Source organism: Artemia sp. Qi Xiang Cuo, chromosome 5, assembly GCF_049724085.1.
Source record: "Artemia sp. Qi Xiang Cuo chromosome 5, ASM4972408v1, whole genome shotgun sequence".
Taxonomy (NCBI): Eukaryota; Metazoa; Arthropoda; class Branchiopoda; order Anostraca; family Artemiidae; genus Artemia; species Artemia sp. Qi Xiang Cuo.
Window position 1 is genome coordinate 13685371 of NC_142798.1, and position 22033 is coordinate 13707403.

A 22033-nucleotide genomic window follows, 5' to 3' on the forward strand; every position below is an offset into this window, starting at 1 on the left:
TAAGTCTTCTTAACTTTTGTCAGATTCCTCTCCCAGATAGAAAAACTTCCATTCTAAGTTTCCATCTTTTCTAGTTTTAAAAATTATGCCTTAAACCTTGACTCTGGTTTAAGGCAGAGTCAATCTGAATCTGTGTGATAATGATCCTCAATGACGAGGTTCAGGAAAAGTGTTAAATTAGCTGACGTAAGTGTAACTGACGAGAATAAGTCTCGTGACCTTCAACAAACTAAAGATGAACTGCTAATAGTTTTCGAAAAAATAGTTCAACAAAAAGTTACGTGCAAGTCGTTAACCAATAAAGAATTTAATATTATATGCAGGTTTTTCAAGAGTGGTTTTTGTACGAAAAAGAATTGTTGTCAGTATTTACATGTTTGTAGGCATTTTATCTCAGGATGTTGCAAAAATAATACCTGTTCTTTTGATCATCTTAATTTATGTGCAGATTTATGATGTGTCAACAGTGCTTGTAATTTGGCCCATGCTTCAAAATCTTTGATCCCACTTCAGAATTTAGATTCATCAAAACACAGAAAAGCTACCCTGGCCGTGGGCCAGGCTACGTCCCCATTGGTCCCATGCCACTGTCAAGTGCCCTTGGGGCTAAACTTTCCAAGTCAACCCCTGAGTCGGTTCCCTGGACAGTCCTGGTACAAAAACTTCCCTAGGCCTATTTCGGCAGCTTCATTTCAGTCTAGTAATCAACACCAACCTAGTGATTGTTTTTTATTGAACGTACAAAAATGAAATTGCAACAGAAACTGGCACTGGCACAAGAAGCCCAGTTTACCCCTATCATCGCCAACCAGTAGCTCTTGACTCCTTTTCGAGATTACCCCTGCCGTCTCTTTTCCCCAGATTCCCCCCCCCCAATATTCTATTGCCATAAAGAAGACCCTACTTCCATCCATTCGTATGGAGGCATCGAATTATGTGACTCTAGCGTAAACCAGTGTTTTATTTCTAACTCATGTCCCTCCAAACCTTCCTCCTCAACTGCTGAAAATGGTGCCTCAATACCATCCTCTTACCCTCAGTATCCTTCTCATAAACTTCATCCCCAAATAACTCCATCCCAAATTGAAAAAAAATCCAGTACCCGAATCGTTTTAAATTTCCAGTTTTCCTACTTACCAATGCTGAGAGCCCGAATTTTGACAAGATTGCCGAACTTGAGAGCGTCTCTGAAATTCATAAAATTTATGTTATAGCCGTGACAGAGGTTCAGTACCAGATTTCCTAAAAATCAGCAATTATACTCAGTTTATAAAGCTTCACCCTCCCAATCACCCTCTTGGGAAAAAAAGGGGGTGGTATGTTATTTTTTGTCCAAGATAACCTCCAACCTAAACTCATTCCCACCCCAACTTATTAGATTACAATGAAATCCTATGGCTGAGCCTTAGACCAAAAGTACTTCCTGTTCTTTCAATTTAATTGTAACCGCCATCTTTTATCACTCCCCTAACCAAAGTATTGACCAGAAACGCAAATTTATGCAACAATTCCTGATAAGTGCAGACTTTGTGTTATCAAAGTATCCAAACGTTGGTATTTTCTTACTTGGCAATGCAAATGACCTGAGGATGGACTCTATCTGTAGCCTACCTCTCTTAATATTAAACAACTTGTTAAAATATCTACAACAAAAGCTAACACCTCTCTGGATGTTATTTGCTCAAACATGAGTAAGTATTACAGCCCCCCCCCCCCCCAAAAGCACTGCCACCATTAGGAGGCAGTTACCACTACTGTCTTCTTTTTTCTCCTTCTTCAGCCATTGAACATTCCTTTACTACCTCCATTGGGGTTTGTCGTCCCCTCAGTGACACAGGCCTTTTTTCTTTTGGTTCATGGCTGACCAGTGAAAGTTGGTCAGACCTTTATAATTCTAATAACCTTGATGATAAAATTTATATTTTTCACACAAAAAAACTAATTGATTCCTACTCAATATGGTTCCCAGAAAAAAAAATTCAGAAAATACTCCAGTGATAAACCTTATATAAATAATCACATAAAAATGCTAATCCGCACAAAAATAAACTTATTTAAAAGGGGTAATTTAGCTGAAGCAAATAAATTAAGAAAGGAATTAAAAGGTCAAATTAGAAAAGTTGCCCAAGCCAACTATAAAAATAAAATTAAAAACTAGTGCCATGATAAACCAAAGAATTGGTAATCTGAAATTAAAAAACTTACTGGCAAGAGTCAAGAACAACTAAGTTTTAATTTAAATGAACCTCCAAAGACCATAGCTAATGACCTCAATAAGTTTCTGGCTTCTATTGTCCAGAGTCTCCCACCACTATCTTACATATTTCCATATATTCCTGATCCCTTTTCATTCCCCCACTTGATGTTGTAAAAAATTGAAAAACTAAAACAATCGAAAAACTAAAACTAAAAGCATTTGCCCCTTAGATATTCCTGTTCCTCTTATTAAAGCTTTCAGTGATTACCTTTTAAAGCCTCTATCCACCCTGTTTAATGAAATTACTGAATCTGGACAGTTCCCTCAATATTGGAAACAAGGCTTTATTACCCCAATAAAAAAGAAAAATGGGAAGCCTGGCTTTGATGGCATTTGTCCTATTACCCTCAACTCAATTTTTTCAAAATTGTATGAAAGTTTTCTTGCAGACTGGCTTAAGATTAAAGTCCTCCCCCTCATTGATATTAACAAATCCACGTCAACCTCCCATTACCTGGTCCATCTTGTTGATACCATGAGTAAATCATAGGCAGCGCGCTAGCGCTGCCTATGTAAAGAACGATGTGGGCACAAGGTGTGGTTGTTTTTTTTTTCGGTCAGGCACTTTGTATTGAAGGAGTTGTCATAGAAACTTCAAAAATGGCTCATTCGATTGGAAATTGGAGTGGCTAGTGCCCTTTTTAATAGTTGAAGACGGCATTAAGACGGCAACTAGCCCCCCCCCCACGCTCATCATTCCCCCAAACACATCCAATCAAAATTTTGATTGCCATTTTGTTCAGTTTAGTTGATTTCCAGATAGAAAATATGTTTGTGAGGAGGACACTCCCCCACAACCCTCAGGGCAAGGGTTTTAAGTTATGCCCTGGGGGCATATAAGGTTTTTATAGAAGGAGTTCCTGTAGAAACTTCAAAAATGGCTCATTCGATTGGAAATTCGCAGGGCTAGTTCCCTTTTTAATAGTCTAAAGTGATTGGAGGGCAACTAGCCCCCACCACGCCCATCAGTCCCCCAAACACATCCAATCAAAAGTTTGAGATAACCATTTTGTTCAGCGTAGTTAATTTCCAAATAGAAAATATGTTTTTGAGGAGGACACTCCGCCAGAGCCCTCAGGGCAAGCGTTTTAAGTTATGCCCTGGGGGCATATAAGGTTTTTAAAGAAGGCGTTGTTGTAGAAACTTCAAAAAAGGCTCATTCGATTGGAAATTCAAAGGGCTAGTGCCCTTTTTAATAGTCGAAAGTGATTGGAGGGCAACTAGCCCCCCTGCCCCACGCCCATCATTCCCCAAAACACATCCAATAAAAATTTTGAGATACTGGTAGCCATTTTGTTCAGAATAGTTGATTTCCAGATAGAAAATATATTTTTCAGGAGGACACTCCCCCACAACCCTGAGGGCAAGGATTATAAGTTATGCCCTGGGGGTATATAAGTTTTTTTTTTTATTGAAATCTTTGTTGTAGAAACTTGAAAAAGGGCTCATTCGATTTCAAATTCAAAGAGCTCATAGCCTACCGTTTTTAATAGTCGAGAGTGATTTGAGGGCAACTGACCCCCCTCTCACGCCCACCTTTTCACAAAACACATACAATCAAAATTTTTAGATAGCCATTTTATTCAACGTAGTTGGAAGTTATGGTAATTAGGTCTTTAAGGATGACAACCCCTCCCCCCACAGCCCTCATGGCAAGGTTTGTAAGTTATAACCTGGGGGCATATAAAGTTTTCAATGAAAGGCAACTAGTCCCCCCCCCCTCGCCCATCATTCCCCCAAGCACATCCAATCAAAATTTTGAGATAGCCATTTTGTTCAGCGTAGTTGATTTCCAAATAGAAAAAATATTTTTGAGGAGGACACTCCCCCAAAACCCTCAGGGCAAGGGTTTTAAGTTATGCCCTGGGGGCATATAAGGTTTTTATAGAAGGTGTTGTCATAGAAACTTCAAAAGGGGCTCATTTGATTGGAAATTCAAAGGGCTAGTGCCCTTTTTAATAGTTTAAAGTGATTGGAGGGCAACTAGCCCTTCCCCCCCCCACGCTCATGATTCCCATATTTTTGAGGAGGACACTAACCCACAACCCTCAGGGCAAGGGTTTCAAGTTATGCCCTGGTGGCATATTAGGTTTTTATAGAAGGTGTTGTCGTAAAAACTTCAAAAGGGGCTCATTTGATTGGAAATTCAAAGGGCTAGTGCTATTTTTAATAGTCAAAAGTGATTGGAGGGCAACTAGCCCCTCATAAAGAAAGAAAAACGAGCAAAAATGGGGTTTTTATAGGCCAAATGAAAATACTGAAAAAACAAAGCGAATATTTCGAGAGGACAAACGCCTCTCTTCTTCAGCGCGAAACGAAATAATGTATCCAAGGAAAGTGCCGAAAAAAAAAAAAAAAAAAAAAAAAAAAAAAAAAAAAATGCGGAAAGTCAATGTTAAAAGAACCAAAAAACCAAAGAAAAAACCAAAAACTTAAAAGATGAATAAAACTCAATAAAAGCCAAAAATTAAAATAATTAAAACCAAATAGAATTAACAACCATAAAAGCGAGTTATTCCCCAATATCCGCAATTTGCACAAACTCCAAAAAAATATGAACTGCCATCGACGGATACTAGCGAACAACTGACAAAGAAAAGGAAACAATTCATTCACTCAAAAAACAAAACGAACCAGCAATTAAATAAGTTGGAGAACTATATCATTTGGTTTCTGATTTTAATAATTGCATTCCTTGCAGACACTCTTTGAGACCTAAGGTGTTGTTCACGTGTTTGATTATATGATTGGAAAGTGGTTCAAGGTTTATTTCAGGGATTACTAAAGTATCGGCTTCTCTTTTGAGAAAAATTAAATATGACTCGTTTATTATTAAATCACCGGAATCTATGTTCAAAGCTACTCAGGAATCAGAGATAGAGAGGCGTCTTCCTTTCTTAGATGTTCTGGTGCACCGAAATGATTCATGTTTTGAGTTTGGTGTCTATAGAAAACCCACACATAATGACCGTTACTTAAGTTATTCCTCTAATCATTCTCCTGCTGTGAAAAGAGGAGTTGTCACTTCTCTAGTTGATAGAGCATTGAAAGTTTGTTCATCACGTTTCTTGGATTTAGAGCTCAACCACCTTAGAGATATTTTATTTGGGAATGGTTATACAATTAGTTTAATAAATTATGTAATTGCAATATGCATTACAAGATTATCAGATAGTTACACAGTAAACAAAAATCAAAGGGAGAATCCAGTTTATCTCGGTCTCCCGTACGGTAAAGTGGTTTCAGACACAAATTAAAAACATCTCAGAGAAAATAACATTTAAACTTACTATTGACCCAGAAAAAATATCATGTCCCAAAATTATCAAGGTAAAGACCCTATCCCGATAGGTGAAAACTCCGGTGTCTACAGAATTCCTTGTTCGTGTGGTCTTTGGTATATCGGTAGAACTGATCAGCAACTAACGGATAGATTAACTCAGCACTCTAGTTCAATTAATAATACACTTAAAAAGCGGAAAAAACCAGAAAATTTTGACTCTGCCCTTGCAGAGCACATTTTGGAAAAACCAGACCATACTATTTTGTTTAATCAAGCTAGCCTTATTTTGCATGACAAAGGTATTGTCCAGCACTACAGAGAAGTTGTTGAAATTTATAAATACCAACATTTAGGTCTAGCTTTAAACAGAGATTCCGGTGATTTAAGAATAAACAAGTCATATTTCGGTTTTCTCAAAAGAGAAGCCGATACTTTAGTAATCCCTGAAATAAACCTTGAACCACTTTCCCAGTCATCTAATCAAACACGTGAACAACCCCTTAGGTCTCAAACTGTGCAAGAAGTGTAATGATTAAAATCAGAAATCAAGTGACCTAGTTCTTCCAACTTATTTAATTGCTGGTTCGTTTTGTTTTTTGAGTGAATGAATTGTTTCCTTTTCTTTGTCAGTTGTTTGCTAGTATCCGTCGATGGCAGTTCATAGTTTTTTGGATTTTGTGCAAATTGCGGATATTGGCGAATACATTGCTTTTATGGTTGTTAGGTATTTGGTTTTAATTCTTTTAATTTTTGGCTTTTATTGAATTTTATTCATCTTTTAAGTTTTTGGTTTTTTCTTTGGTTTATTGGTTCTTTTCACATTGACTTTCTGCGTTTTTTTTTTTTTTTTTTTTTGGCACTTTCCTTGGTTACATTATTTCGTTTCGCGCTGAAGAAGAGAGGCGTTTGTCCTCTCGAAATATTTGATTTGTTTTTTTAGTATTTTCATTTGGCCTATAAAAACCCCATTTTTGCTCGTTTTTCTTTCTTCATGTGATGTCAGGCCAATGTGGTTTAAAAAATTATCAACTAGCCCCTCCCCCCCCCCCCCGCGCTCATCATTCCCCCAAACACATCCAATCAAAATTTTGAGATAGCCATTTTGTTCAGCATAGTTGATTTCCCGATATAATATATATTTTTGATGAGGACAATCCTTCACATCCCTCGGGGTAAGGGTTTTAAATTATGCCCTGGGGGCATATAAGGCTTTTTATATAATGCGTTGTTGTAGAAACTTCAAAACAGGGTCATTCGATGGTAAATTAAAAGGCTAATACCCTTATTTATAGTCAAAAGTGATTGGAGGGCACCTAGCCGCCCCCCCCCCCAAGCCCATCATTCCCCCAAACACATCGAATCAAAATTTTGAGATAGCCATTTTGTTCAGCGTAGTTGATTTCCGAATATAAAATATGTTTTTGAGGAGGACACTCCCCAACAACCCACAGGGCAAGGGTTTTCAGTTATGCCCTTGGGGCATATAAGGTTTTTATAGAAGGTGTTGTTGTAGAAACTTCAAAACAGGCTCATTCGATTGGAAATTTCAAAGGGGTAGTGCCCTTTTTAATAGTTGAAAGTGATTGGAGGGCAACTGGCCCCCTCCCCCCACGCCCCTCATTCCCCCAAACACATTCAATCAAAATTTTGAGATAGCCATTTTATTTGGATAAGGATAGTTTATTTCCAGATAGAAAATATGTTTTTGAGGAGGACACTCCCCAACAACCCTCAGGCCACGGGTTTTAAGTTATGCCCTGGGGGAATATAAGGTTTTTATAGAAGTCGTTGTCGTAGAAACTTCAGAAAAGGCTCATTCGATTGGAAATTTAAAGGGCTAGTGCCCTTTTTAATATTCGAAAGTGATTGGAGGACAACTAGCCCCCCCCCCCACACCCATCATTCCCCCAAACATATCCACTCAAAATTTTGAGATAGCCATTTTGTTCAGCATAGTTGATTTCCACATAGAAAATATGTTTTTGAAAAGGACACTCCCCCACAACCCTCAGGGCAAGGGTTTTAAGTTATGCCCTGGGGGCACATAAGGTTTTTGTAGAAAGCATTGTCGTAGAAACTTCAAAAAAAGCTCATTCAATTGGAAATTCCAATACTAGTGCCCTTTTTAATAAGGCACAATACTAGTGCTTTTCGCAAAACCCCTATGCCTTCCCAAGGCCAGAACAAAATTTGCCCTTTACTGAAAAAATATATATGAATGTGCATTGTCAGTTTAATATACATATACTGATATTTAGTAATCAAATGTTAATATTATCTGATTTATTGAAGTTATAAAAGTAAAAACATTTATATTTTTTTCAGTAAAGTGCAAATTTTGTTCTGGCCTTGGGAAGGCATAGGGGTTTTGTGCCCAACTTCTGTTACTTTCTGCTTGTTTTGAGTTTGACTTGGTTATTTGTTGTAATTTCTGTTCGTTTTGGGTTTCATTCATTTATCAATGCTGATTTGTGGTAGTTTCATGCTTGGTAGATTATTTGATTTTATTTTTGCTCATTTTTGGTTTAATGGAGCTTTTTACCTCTCTTTGAAAAACTTATTTTGTGGAAAATGTTATTTAAATTAATTACTTGAAAAAACCTAACACTTGGCTCTATTGATCTTCAAAAAGCTTTTGATTTGATTAACCACAATTTACTCATAGATAAACTTATAAATGAATTTCACATTGAAACTTTCCTGGTTAAGCTTGTAGCCTCTTTTCTCTCTAATAGATCTCAAGCAATTAAATATCTTAATTGTTTCTCAGATCACCTCCCCATATTTAATGGTATTTCTATGGTGACTATTCTAGGCCCTCTCCTTTTTTCTCTTAGGATTAACACCTTTTCAACCCTTTATGACAATAGGTGAAAATTTTGTTGACAACTTGACAGTTTTAGAGATATGTCATAAAAACATGTTAAGCAACCCAATGGGCATACTCCAAGATATTGCCTGTGAGGCCTCTTCCCCTGACATGACAGTTAACCCCTCTAAATCTGCAACAGTTTCAGTAAGTTTCCTTATATCCCCTCCTTTTTTTCTTATTCCTATTCCTCCTGAAACTTCTGTCACATCTCTTAGGCTCCTTGGTGTTAAAATTTCTTCCAATTTGAAATGGGACACCCATATAAATAATATCCTATGACAAGTAAACTTCTCACTTTCCCTCCTTAAACTTTTAAATCAATTTAGTTGACCCCAATCACATTTATTACAAGTATACATTTCTTTTGTGCATCCCATATTAGAGTATGCTTGTCCTGTGTGGCACCCTGGCCTCTCAAATGAAGCAACAAGAAAGATTGAAAATGTCCAAAAGAGATCTCTAAGAATCATTTTTAAAGAGGGCAAGGTACCATATTTGCATTTGTTAAATATTTCAAAACTAGAGACCCTTGAGCACAGAAGAAATAATTTGTGCCTCTGTTTTGGCAAGTTGGCAACTCTGAATCCCTGTACCACAAACCTTTTCCCTGAACACCATGTACCTGATAGAAATTGTCCTCTAAAAACTGTGTCCCAGCCTATCCCCATCTTATCTCCCATTCATTGTACTACCTTGCAATATAAAAATCTTTTATCCCTTTTTTTACTGATATAATAAATAGTTGTTAATTTAATAAATCTTATCTTACCTGACAATGACTGTTTCTGAGCCCATTTCTATCTTGTCCCCCATTTGTTGCTCTGCCTTCAGATTAAAAAAAAAAAAACTTTGTCCCCTTCCTTACAGATAAAATAAACAGCTAGTTTTTCTTTCATTCATTTACTTGTTTTGTTCCCTCCCCCCTTTTTTATGTTTCTTTTTTAAACCTTTTTGAATGTATATATTATTTAACTTTTTTGGTTTAATCAGTTCTTATTTTTTTAACTTATGTTTTTAATATTTTTGACTAAGGAATGAAACATCATTCCGACACTTTTGTTTTGGCATTGTTTGTCAGTTTTTTTTTTATTTGTTGCACTTTTTTATGATTTTCTGGCTTATTTGATTTTTATGGACTCCGAAATTCGAATTCGGCCCTTCGGGGCTTGTGATAGTAATTTTTCAAAATAAATATCTTATCTCTCTGATTGGTCAGTCAAGAAATTTATGTTTGAAAGTTGAACAATGTTCAACTCAAGAAATTACAAACAGCAAACATAATTGGCACTGCAGTCATGTGTAATTTTGATTTTATTGACAAGTGTGACTATAATGGGACACAGGCATGAATCAAACACCTCATAGAACTAAAGTTAAAAAGTACAATCAGACATTAAGATCTTACATAAATGCAAGATGTCTGGTGGTTAGGAACTTCAGTCATCCATTTCCATAAACACTGAGCAAGGCATGTCAGTCAATCAAATACAGGGGAAATAAACTTCGGTACTTGTGCATTATACCCACTCTTTTATATATGTCAAATGAGACACAGCAGTTACTAGGACAGATGCGGGAGAACAAACCCGCTTTACTGGATGATTCAACACACTGCTGTAGATGTATAGCGTGGTTTTAATTATGTATACAATATTTAAAGTGTTGTTTTATTGGGTTTGGGGGGGGAGGTACCTAGGTTAGGTCATGTATTTAATATATGCTATGCTTTACCCCCCACCCCCCCGAGTGTGCAAATATATAGCCCAAATTAGTTTCTAAACTATTCTATATTCATCCTATTGTATTTCATTAGCATTAGTCAAACTAGCAGTATATAAAAGAGTGGGTATAATGCACAAGTACCTAAACTTAATCTAGTTGGCCTATTTGATGATGCAGTTATTTATTTTTTTCAAGATTGCATGTTATTTTAATATTATGTTAACCTACCAAAAAAGTATTTTGATAGAGAGCCAAATGGGTAAATAAAGGCAATTTATATTACTGACCTGCATATAGTGTGAATATGCCAAACAATACCTTTTTTATGCTCTTTTCAAATATAATAATTGCTTTACTTGGAAATTCAATTTTAAGTCCTTTAAAAACCCTCAAAGATGATTCCCTTTTCTCTTATTTTAGATACCACTTATATGCTGCTGTCAATAACCCAACATTGCTTTTGTTTAAACTGGTTTACCCACAAATTGAATAGACTGAGACAAAACTGAGAACCAGAAACACATGGGAAATACATAATTTGGACTATATATTTACATGTTATGGGGGGAGGAGGATAAAGTCTAGTGGATCTCCAGCTGAAATATGTTAAGCACAATTATTCCACATATAATGAAGTAAGAATTGTTGTATTTAACTCTTTTATATAGCAAAAATAAGAGAAAAACGTATCATCTTTCAAGGTCCATAAAGGGCTTAAAAATTGAATTTCTAATTAAAGTGACTATTATATTTGGAAAAAGGCATTGACTAGTATGTTCACCTTATTTGTTAATCAGTAATATAAACCACCAAAAATTTACCTCAAAATGCACCTTTCTGTTCTTCAGGCATTGTAAAAAAAAAAAAACAAGTTTTACCCCTGCATAGTTGAGCATTCACTCTTGGAGCATTGAAAGCAATACTCAAAATTCAGTGTAAGGAGTGGGGTTTTGTGAAGGAGTATTATAGGATACTGTGTATAGTTAGTCTGAGGGTAAATTTGTAGTTTACAACATTATTCAGCTAGTATGAAAGTGAATATATCACTTGATACCTTTCTTTATTCTCTTTCATAATCCAAGAATTTCTTCTAGGCAAAATCCATTTTATCCCCTTAAAAAGCTCAAAACACCCCACAGTAACCAAAATTTTAAAAATATGTTTCTAAATAAACTGGCTTGTGAGAAAAAACTGCCATTTGCAGCTGATTGAGTAATAGTAATTATCATTTTCTTTAGTCTTAACAGAAAAATGTTATTTAAAAAATAAATTTGCAGAATTTTTTTTAAAGAGCTAGAAACCCTCTCAAAAATGACATCAGCTTTACTATGACATGATTTTTTAGGGGTTTTCACTCTTTTTAATCAATTCTACAAATTTGTTTTCTTAATAACATTTTACTATTAACATTAAGGAAAATAATAATTATTATTCCTGAATCAGCTGCAAATGGCAATTTATTTCACTAGACAGTTTTTTTTAATATATTTTTAAACTTTTGGTAACTAGGCCATGTACTTTTTTGGCAGACCCATTAAAGGCTCAATAGAGAATTTGCGCCAGAAATAGTTATTGAACTAAGAAAGAGCACAGGAAAAGGCATCAAATGATTTATTTATGGTGTAAGCCCATGGTTTAAGCAATACATAAGGAAACATGTTAAGAAAACAATTCTTACTTCATAATATACAAAATAATCCTAGTTAACACATTTTGCAAGAGGAGAACCTTCACTATTTTCCTAGTATTTCCAGTTTTTCTACCACATTTTTAAATATTTGTGTCATTTCTTGAAGTCATGAAAATTATACAGGCTATAAACAAACACCCAACTGCCATCTAACTAATCTAACCCAACTTAACCTAACTAATCAGTATTTGTCTATTAATACTTTTTGTGAGAAATTATTAGATGGCACTGATGGTTTTTAATTGCATATATAGATAATTTGAAAACAGAAAAATGTAGTTGAATCCATATTTATTTTCAAAATTTTACTAAAAAAAATATACAACAGCAAAAGAAGTGAAGATAAAGGTCCTCCCCATGAAAAATATGTTAACAAGGATTATTCTGCACATTATGAAGTAAGAATTAATTTCTTAACATGTGTCCTTATATATTGCTTGAACCCTAGACTTATACAGTATTCACTTTCATCATAGATAAGTTATGTTGTAAGATGCAAATTTAAACAAAATAATTAATGTATGTTTTATGAAGACCATGATCTCTTTATTTCCACTGAAAAACTTTTTTTTTCTAACATCATACCCAGGAATACTCTAAATATGAGGGAGGTACTAGAAAATATATAGTGAGGCAGGGGTGTCCTGAGGCTCATTTTATTGGGGGGGGGGGGTAATCTTTGTAAATTTTACCAAATTACTACCTGATTTATGCCAAATTTTCTCAGAAATCATGAATTTTGCTAAACTTCAGCCAGTTTTGCAAAATTTTTGCCTTCAGCAAAATTTTACCTAATGCCAAAATAATTGGGGGGGCGCCACTCCACCTCCCCCCCCCCGCCGGACGCCCCTGGTGATAGGCCTACTTCTTTGTTATCATAGTATTTTATGACAACAAGAGTTATAGAATTCAGGAACAACAAGAGTACAGGGAAATAGATTTAAAAGGTACAATATGCTATAGGACTAGGCTATGTCAATCTTCTAGATATTAATTTAATCAAGCATCAATAAATTTACCACAAATGCTTGTTTTAAATCAAATGAATATCCACCATATGGCTAAGGTGCTCCCACTGAAAAATATGTTAACTAGGATAATTTTTTATATTAAGATGTAAGAATTGTTTTCTTAACATGGCTCCTAATGACCTGGAATGCAGGGGTGGATCCAGGACATTTTTCCGGGGGGGGGGGCAAAATAGGTTGATCTGACAAACTTGCATTAGGAGCAACTTTAATTAACACAAACTTGCATTAATTAAGTAAATTACACTACTTTAGACAATGTTAGGGGGTACACACCTCCCTTGGCCCCCCCCCTGGATCTACCACTGCTGGAATTGTTGTAAATTTATACCCAAAGAAATTCATTAATTTCTTTAAAAAACTGGAAAAACAGAAAAACAGGCCTGGTAAATATTTACCAAATCATATTATTGATTTACAAATAACGTGAATGCCTTTTTTTATGCTCTTTACAAATAGAATAATCATTTTTGTCAGAAATGAATTTTACCCCCACCCATATTTATACAATTCAGGATATATATTTGCACATTAGGGTGGTGGGGTAAATTTTGTTTCTGATGTAAATGAGAGGCAAGTTTAAACTTTCCCCTCACCCTTCTAATGTGCAAATATATACCCTGAATTGGTATATATAGAGGTGGGGGCTAAAATTAATTAAAAAAAAAAATGATTATTATATTTGTAAAGAGCATAAAAAAACGCATTGAGTGGTATATTCACAGTTAATTTTTACCAAATCATATTATTGAGGTAGGAATAAAGTGAATACACTATTCAATGCCTTTTTTTATGCTGATTACAAATATAATAATTATTTCTATTGGAAATGATTTTCAGCCCCTCCCCCCTAACCCAACCCCCACCCCCATATTTGCAAATATATATCCAGAATTTACATATATAGGGGGGGGGGGGCTAAAATTATTTTATGATATAAATGATTTTTATATTAATAATCAGCATAAAAAAAAGGCATCAAGTGGTATATTAACTTTATTTGAAACTCAATAATATGACTTGGTAAAAATTTACCATATTCACTTTATTCCTAACTCAATAATATGATTTGGTAAATTTTTACCAAAGGCCCCCCCCCCAGCAAAATGTGTTAACTATGATTATTGTGCATATTATGGAGTGATAATTATTTTCTTATCATGTTTCCTTAGCTTCAGCTGGGCTCATAGGCTTATAATACTGGTTGGTTAATTTAAAGATTGTATAAATATATGGTAAAATTCTACTTTAGCTGGGCCTACTTTTGGCTATCTTGGAATGGGGTTAGGTTAGGAAAATGAAACTTTCAGGGATGGATCTACAGCCTATAGTATATCCCGGAAAAGTATTTAAATACCTACATCCTTCCTATCTTCCTCAAGGGGGTCCTGAAATTTTACTACATGACAGGTCTATACCTATTGAAATTTTGACAAAACAACATTTTACCTTAATTTTCAGTTAGCCTATCAGTTTCTTTTTCTCTGGCTTTAGCTCTGAAAATGCAATTTCAGTTATTTGAGCAGAATTTTTAGCCATATCGATGTTTTATTCCCAAAATTTTGGAAATGTATTTGTATATCTTTAAAACCTTATAAATTAGGAGTGAGCAAAGTTGTGAAGCTGAAAACAATTTTGTTATACTTCATTTAAGCAGAAGATCTATTTTGCAAGGTTTCACTTCTATAACTCACAGATTTTTAAAGGTCATCAAAGGTCAAGACCCTCTAGAGGGAGAAGGAGGGAGGTAGGTAGGCTACTTCAAAATAGGCCTATCTTCCCTGGACATACTTTAGCCTGTAGACCCATCCCTGAAAGTTTCATTTTCCTAGCCTAACCCCTTCCTAAGATAGTCAAAAGTATAATTTTACCAAATATATATATAGACACTGTCAAATTAGCCATCTGGTGGTAGCCTAGGCCTATCCCAAAGCAAAGCCTAAAATTTGTTTATACAAAGGGCCAGTAATATAACAGGCCTAGCCTACTCAAGTTTCCAACCTAGCAACACCATAAAAATTCAAAGACATCGCTTAGAATATCATTAGATACAGAAATGACAACAGATGGGTGATAAAGTGTTTTCGCTGCTTTTTTCCGCGTGTTGAATTATTGAATTTCCTTTTTTCATCCATGCATGTTTGTCAACGTTTTATACTTCAATTATTTAAAATTTTTGGCATAAATTAGCAACAGGGCGTTTCCCTCATGCAGCGTTTTTGCACTGGATTAACGTCTGACCGTAAACTCTTTTAAAGTTTAATCGGGTCACTCAGAATCTTATTGCTTACTGGTCAAAAGTTAAAAAACTGTATTTTTTTACTATATCCATAAAGGACCTAATTCAATGCATACGATGTATACTTAATGAAACCTGTAGAACGGTGATTTTTCACCAAATCAAATATTAAACCTACTCGCAGTCCCCAGTGCCACGTCAGTTTTTTTTATGGCAAATAGTTTATTAGGGAAAAGTGTGGTGCACTGTGGCTAGCCGCCGAAAAATTTCGGCACGCCGCCACTTTTTCTCATTAGGAAGGAGATTTAAGTTTGTTCAAAACACCCAGAATGATCTATTTTTTGAACCCGAATAAATAGACGAGTCCGTTAAATCTTTTTAGAACTCCAAAGACACGAAATACATGATGATACGTGTAAATTCGAGGAAAGTGTGACACAAGCAACAACGTCTTGCAAATGCCTCTTAACATTTAAATTGGACCCATTGTGGAAGCCTTAACTAGAACAAAATTTGAACAATAGAAGTCGCAATGCATCCTCAAGCAAGTGAATGTTGCTCTCTATTTTCATTCTAGCTGGCAGGAGCGGCGAAACGGAAAGGGGACAGCAGTCCAAACTTCTTAAGATTAAAGCAGAATAGCTATAAAGAATCTCAGGGAGTCCAAAATTTAAATCCAATTTCTATACTTATTCCAAGATCCGGTTGTGAAGGAAAGAAATTCAGAATTACAATTTATAAATTTTGCAAAGGAAATCTTGTAATGATATATTTAGCTATTAAATTGAGGTAAAGCCGAATCAAAATCTAAATGGCTCCAAAAGTTTGAAAAACTTGAGAATCCGGCTGAGTTTCGCACAAGATTTTAATCTTGTTTCTCGCTTTTTCCCAAAATATAAGTCAATTTTTTGAACAGATACGGTAAAATGCAAGATTCGTTAACTTTACATTTTTGTAGTTTCGCTAAATCGGTTTAATTTAAACTAAAAAAAAATAAAATCCGTTTCTTGCCTAAACTAGATCATTCTCTTATTAAATTTGCTGTCTTGGCATTGGTTTAACAAGAGTGATAGCTCCCAAATCTTTATTGGGGGAAGGGGTTCCACATACGGAGGCTGGGTAGCACGGAACATCTTTTAGAGGAAAGGGGGTGTTGGATAAGCTGTGAAAAATAAAAGGCTGAGTGTAAAAAATAAAAGGCTGAGTATAAAATTATTTTATACTGGACCCTCAACACCCAATGGAAACAAAGTAAAGGTAGAATGCGCCTGCCCTAAGTCTCCAATGGTGTGATTTTCTTCAAATGGTATTGAAGAAAAGTTACTATTTAGCCAAATTACTACTTGGCTAATTCAAAAACAAAACACAATACATAATAAATAATAGACACACATTATACAAACATAAAATTAAGCACTAGTTCTTGACTTTTACTTAAATTGTCAGCAATAAGTTTCTACAGACGACAGTAGTGTAATGTAAACAGGCTTTCAGGTAGGTGAGGTTGAATTTAATGTAAGTTCGCCTTTTTTCTGCCAGCGCCACCGCTAATATTAAAGTGCTTATCCCCCTTACACTTTCCTCAACTTCCACGCCCAGGACAGGTCGAGACCAAATCTCACAGTTGAATTATGCGTTATTCAAAACTACCGGTGCATTGCGTTACTCAGTAGCATACGACTTGAAATTGGAATCATAGCAAACCAAAAAATGCACACTTTGAATAGCTATCGTCGAAACCTTATGCACAAAGATTTAAACCCCCTCCTTAAACAAGAACGAAAATCACTTTTTTGCACGGACAGCCCTGATATGTTTTCTTTTTTTCCCTGCTTTCTTTCATTGTTCTTGTCCAGACACTGGAACATCACAAAAAGCTGTTTAAGGACCAATTTAAAAGCTATCTCTTATATCTGATCGCTTTTCATAAATTTGACTTGATAAAGCGATCATAACGTGCCATAAGGTACCCCAAAAGCTGAATTTGGGTAACATTTCTGAAAAGGAAAGGCTGGGTCTGAAATATTGACATCATAGAGAGCTACCTATGGGCTAATTTGTAATTTTTTTTATGTTTGATCGCTTTTTATATATCTGGTTTAACAAGGTAATCATTAAGTGATATATGGCACCCAACACTACAATTTCGGTTGTTTTTCCGTTTTTTAAGTGAAAATAACAAAAAAAGTCTTGTCAAATGAAAAAAACTCATTTTCCTGGAAGATCTCCCCCCACCCCTACGGAAATTCTCCTCCACTGAAATTTTGCCTCTGGAAGTTTTCCCCACATTTGAAATACCGATTGTCTTTTCAGTTTAAAACTTTTCGAAAAATAAAGTTAAATTTATTAACCTACCCATCGGGCATTGTTTCATAAAAAATATCCAGAAAATCTCAATAATTTTTGGAAGTACTATGGAAGAAACCTTTGATTAACTAAAACTTGCCAGGGACACCAATGGGAGGAGAAAAATTGACACCTAGAGTTTAAAAATTAGCTTTAACTTTGTATCTTTGTTTCAAAAAAACTAAACAGGGCTCAAAACCCCAATGCCTTCCCAAGGTCAACATTTTAACATTTTGATTACTAAATATCAGTAGATGTATATTAAAAAGTAAGTGAGTAAAGTAAGTATGACGGCACAAGATCCTTAAGGTCCAAAACGGCGGTGCTGATCTCCGTTTCGTAGCCCTCAGCCAGGAAGTGCAATGGAGGGATGGGGGCCAGCCATCCTGTGCTTTCGCACACCCTTCCTGCTTACCTTCACCAGATTTCTCCAGGTACCCATTTAGAGCTGGGTCGACCCTATGTATATTAAACTGACAATGAACATTCATTTGTATTTATTTCAGTAAAGTGCAAATTATGTTCCGGCCTTTGGAAGGCATAGGGGTATTGAGCCCTACTAATGATAATTTCTGCTCGTTTTGAGTTTGACTTGGCTATTTATTGTAATTTTTGTTCGTTTTGGGTTTCATTTATTTATCGGTGCTGATTTGAGGTAGTTTCGCGTTTGGTAGAATATTTGATTTAATTTTTACTCATTTTTGGTTTAATGGAATTATTTACCTTTCTTTTAAAAACTGGTTTTGTGGAAACAGTCTTTTTTAATTAATTTCTGTTCGTTTTATAATGACATAGTCTTTTCAGGGAAAAAGAAAATAATACTTTAAATCTTTTTGTTTTTTAAGACTTTATAGTTTGGCCAGCTATTTGTATGCTAGAGGAAAACTTTCAGCAATTTTAACAACATACACCCTTTTAAAAATCTGGACAGAAATAGTAGTGTTTAATTTACTTTTATACCTCATCTAGTTGACCTGAAATAGAAAACTTGATACCATTCGCAAAAAATATCTGTTTAATTTCTTTGATAGCTTGGATACACTTACGCTATTTTGATTTGGTTAAATTTTAAGAGCAGAAGTAGCCCCGAAAGTTTGAACATAATACCCTCAGTCGTTCTTGGGATACTGCTGAGATGCCTTATTGGAAATTAGCATTAACACAGTGCATTTTTATTTAATCTTAAGGCAACATCTAGTTTTTAAACATAATGTTCAAATGGGAGGGTGGGTATGGGAGGGGGACTAGTTGACCTCCAATCACTTTTGACTAATAAAAAGGGCACTAGCCATTTCAATTTCCAATCGGATGAGCCCTTTTTGAGTTTCTACGACAATGTTTTCTATAAACACCTTATATGCCCTAGGGCGTATATTACAACCCTTGCCCTGAGGGCTGTGAGGGGGTTGTCATCCTCAAAGACCTAATTTCCAGAACTTTCAAATACGTTAAACAAAACGACTATATCAGAATTTTGGTTGGATGTGTTTGGGGAAATGGTGGGCGTGAAAGGGGGGTTAGTTGCCCTCCAATCACTTTCTAATGTGAAAAAGGGCACTAGGCCTTTCAATTTCCAATCGAATGAGCCCTTTTTGAAGTTTCTACGACAAAGCTGTCTATAAACACCTTTAACGCCCCAGAGCATAATTTAATACCCTTGCCCTGAGGGCTGCGAGGGGGTTGTCATTTTCAAAGACATAATTTCCGCACCTTTAAACTACGTTGAAAAAACTGGTCATCTGAAAATTTTGATTGAATGTGTTTGGGGAAATGGTGGGCGTGAGAGGGGGGTTACTTGCCCTCCAATCACTTTCGACTATTAAAAAGGGCACTAGCCATTTCAATTTCCAATCGAATGATTCCTTTTTGAACTTACAACCCTTGCCCCGAGGGCACTGAGGGGGTTATCATCCTCAAAGACCTAATTTCTAAAACTTTTAACTACGTTGAACAAAATGGCTATCTCGTAAAATTTGATGGGATGTGTTTGGATAAATGGTGAGCGGGAGAGGGGGGTTAGTTACCCTCAAATCACTTTTGACTATTAAAAAGGGCACCAGCCCTTTGAATTTCCAATCGAATGAGCCGTTTTTGAAGTTTCTACAACAACACCTTCTATAAAAACCTTATATGCCCCCAGGGCATACCTTATGACCCTTGCCCTGAAGACTGTGGGGGGATTTTTCTGCTCAAAAGTATAATTTCCAGAGCTTTCAACCGCGTTGAACAAAATGGCTATCTCAAAATTTGGATCTGATGTGTCTTGGGAAATGGTGGGCATTGAAGGGGTGTTAGTTGCCTTCCAATCACTTTCGACTATTAAAATTGCACTAGCTATTTCAATTTCCAATCGAATGATCCCCTTTTTGAAGTTTCTATGACAACACTTTCTATCAAAACTTTAAATGTCCCATGGCCATAACTTACAACCCTTGTCCTGAGGGCTGTGGGGGGCGGGATTGTAATCCTCAAAGACCTAATTTCCAGAACTTTCAACTACGTTGAACAAAATGGCTATCTCAGATTTCGATTGGAGGTGTTTCGGGAAAAGGTGGGCGTAAGAGGGGGGTTAGTTGCCCTCCAATAGCTTTTTACTATAAAACGGGCACTAGCCCTTTGAATTTCACATTGACTGATTCTTTTTGAAGTTTCTACGACAACACTTTCTATAAAAAAAAACCTCATATATCCCCAGGGCATAACTTACAACTCTTGTCCTGAGGGCTGTGGGGGAGTGTCCTCCTCAAAAACATAATTTATATCTGGAAATCAACTACGCTGAACAATATAGCTATCTCAAAATGTTGATTGGATGTGTTTCGGGAAATGGTTGAATCGGAAGGGGCTGCAGTTGCCTTCTGATCACTTTCGACTATTAAAAAGGGCACAAGCCACTCCAATTTGCAGTTAAATGAGCCCTTTTCGAAGTTTCTACGACAACTTCTTCGATACAAAGTGCCCTGGTCTAAAGAAAAAAAACAATAGATAATACATTGTGCCATCATCGTTCTTATATACCCCCAGAGCAGAAAATAAAACCCTTGCCTTGAGGGCTGTGAGAGGACTGTCATCCTGAAAGACCTAATTTCTAGAACTTTCAACTACGTTAAACAGAACGGTTATCTCAAAATTTTGATTGGATGTGTTTGGGGAAATGGTGGGCGTGAGAGGAGCCTTAGTTACTCTCCAAACACTTTTAACTATTTAAAAAGGCACTAGCCATTTCAATTTCCAATCAAACGAGCCCGTTTGAAGTTTCTACGACAACTCTTTCAATATAAACCTTATATGCCCCCAGGGTATAACTAACAGCCCTTGCCCTGAGGGCTGTTGTGGAGTGCCCTCCTCAAAAACATAATTTCTATCTGGAAATCAACTACGCTGAACAAAATGGCTATCTAAAAATTTTGATTGGATACGTTTCGGAAAAAGGTGGGCGTGGAAGGGGTGTTAGTTGCCTTCCAATCACTTTCGACTATTAAAAAGGGCACAAGCCACTCCAATTTCCAATTGAACGACCCCTTTTTGAAGTTTCTGCGACAACTTCTTCGATACAAAGTGCCCTGGTCTAAATGAAAAAATAATAAATAATACATTGTGCCAACATCGTTCTTTTATGCCCCCAAGCATAACTTAAACCCTTGCCCTGAGGGTTGTGGCGGAGTGTCCTCCCCAAAATCATATATTCTATGTGTAAATCAATCACGCTGAACAAAATAGCTATCTCAAAATTTTGATTGGATGTGTTTGGGGAAATGGTGGGCGTGGAAGGGGTGTTAGTTGCCTTCCAAACACTTTCGACTATTAAAAAGGGCACTAGCCGTTCCAATTTCCAATCGAATGAACTCTTTTCCAAGTTTCTGAGACGACTCCTTCTATACGAAGTGCCCTGGTATGAAAAAAATAATAATAATCCATTGTGCCAACATCGTTCCTTACTTAGGCAGCGCGATTGCCCTGCCTACGATTAAGAGCACTTAAGAACAAACTAGTAAAACTTGGGGACTCTGTGAAAAGGCGTATGGTTTATCACTATTGTTTTTTGGAAACCTGTCTTCGTAAAAAAATGAAGCAGCGCTACGAGAAAAACCTATAAACAAAAGAACATCATACTCTCTAGGACGAAAAACAGTAAATAAAAAAAAATACACACAAAAAAGAAGAACACAGGTACCTGTAATAAAAGTGAGAAGGAAGAGCTATGACAATGTAACTAGTGTAAAAGAAGTTGCTTCCAAGTTTGGTCACGCTTTTTAATTAAGTCAAATTTGGAATTTAGAAAAAAAACATTAAGACGCAAATACAAAGTTTCGAAATACCACTTTTTATTAAGATAAAGGTACACATCCTGGAATGTGTAAGCTTGAAAGGAACTTGCTCAATATCCAATTTCCTGGCTAAGTACGTCAATGAGCCGGATTAATTCGGTTGATATTTTATATATATACTCAGATTTTTGAGACTGAAGGAACTCTCTTTGACTTGCAGGGTGAACCTCTCCCCGTTTGTTATCTTATTATAAATACCTTGGAATATTGTCGGATTATTGTAAGTGTCTAAGTATCTTATTGTATTATATCTTATTGTACATTTCTG

General features: G+C 35.9%; 1 protein-coding gene across 4 annotated transcripts in view; it reads right to left on the minus strand.

The window, feature by feature from the left end:
* LOC148951834 (transcription factor A, mitochondrial-like) overlaps window positions 1–14966 on the minus strand; it is a 50108-nt gene extending 35142 nt beyond the window's left edge. For 2 of the 4 annotated variants that reach the window (XM_089088737.1, XM_089088735.1), the window contains exon 1: window positions 14854–14966. In XM_089088737.1, coding sequence (XP_088944863.1) covers window positions 14854–14882 — 29 coding nt within the window. In that variant the 5' untranslated portion in view covers window positions 14883–14966. Of the gene's footprint in view, window positions 1–14840 lie in introns of all 4 variants that reach the window. The other 2 variants (XM_089088736.1, XM_089088738.1) reach the window with 2 other exon arrangements.
* Between the last annotated feature and the right edge of the window lie 7067 nt (window positions 14967–22033).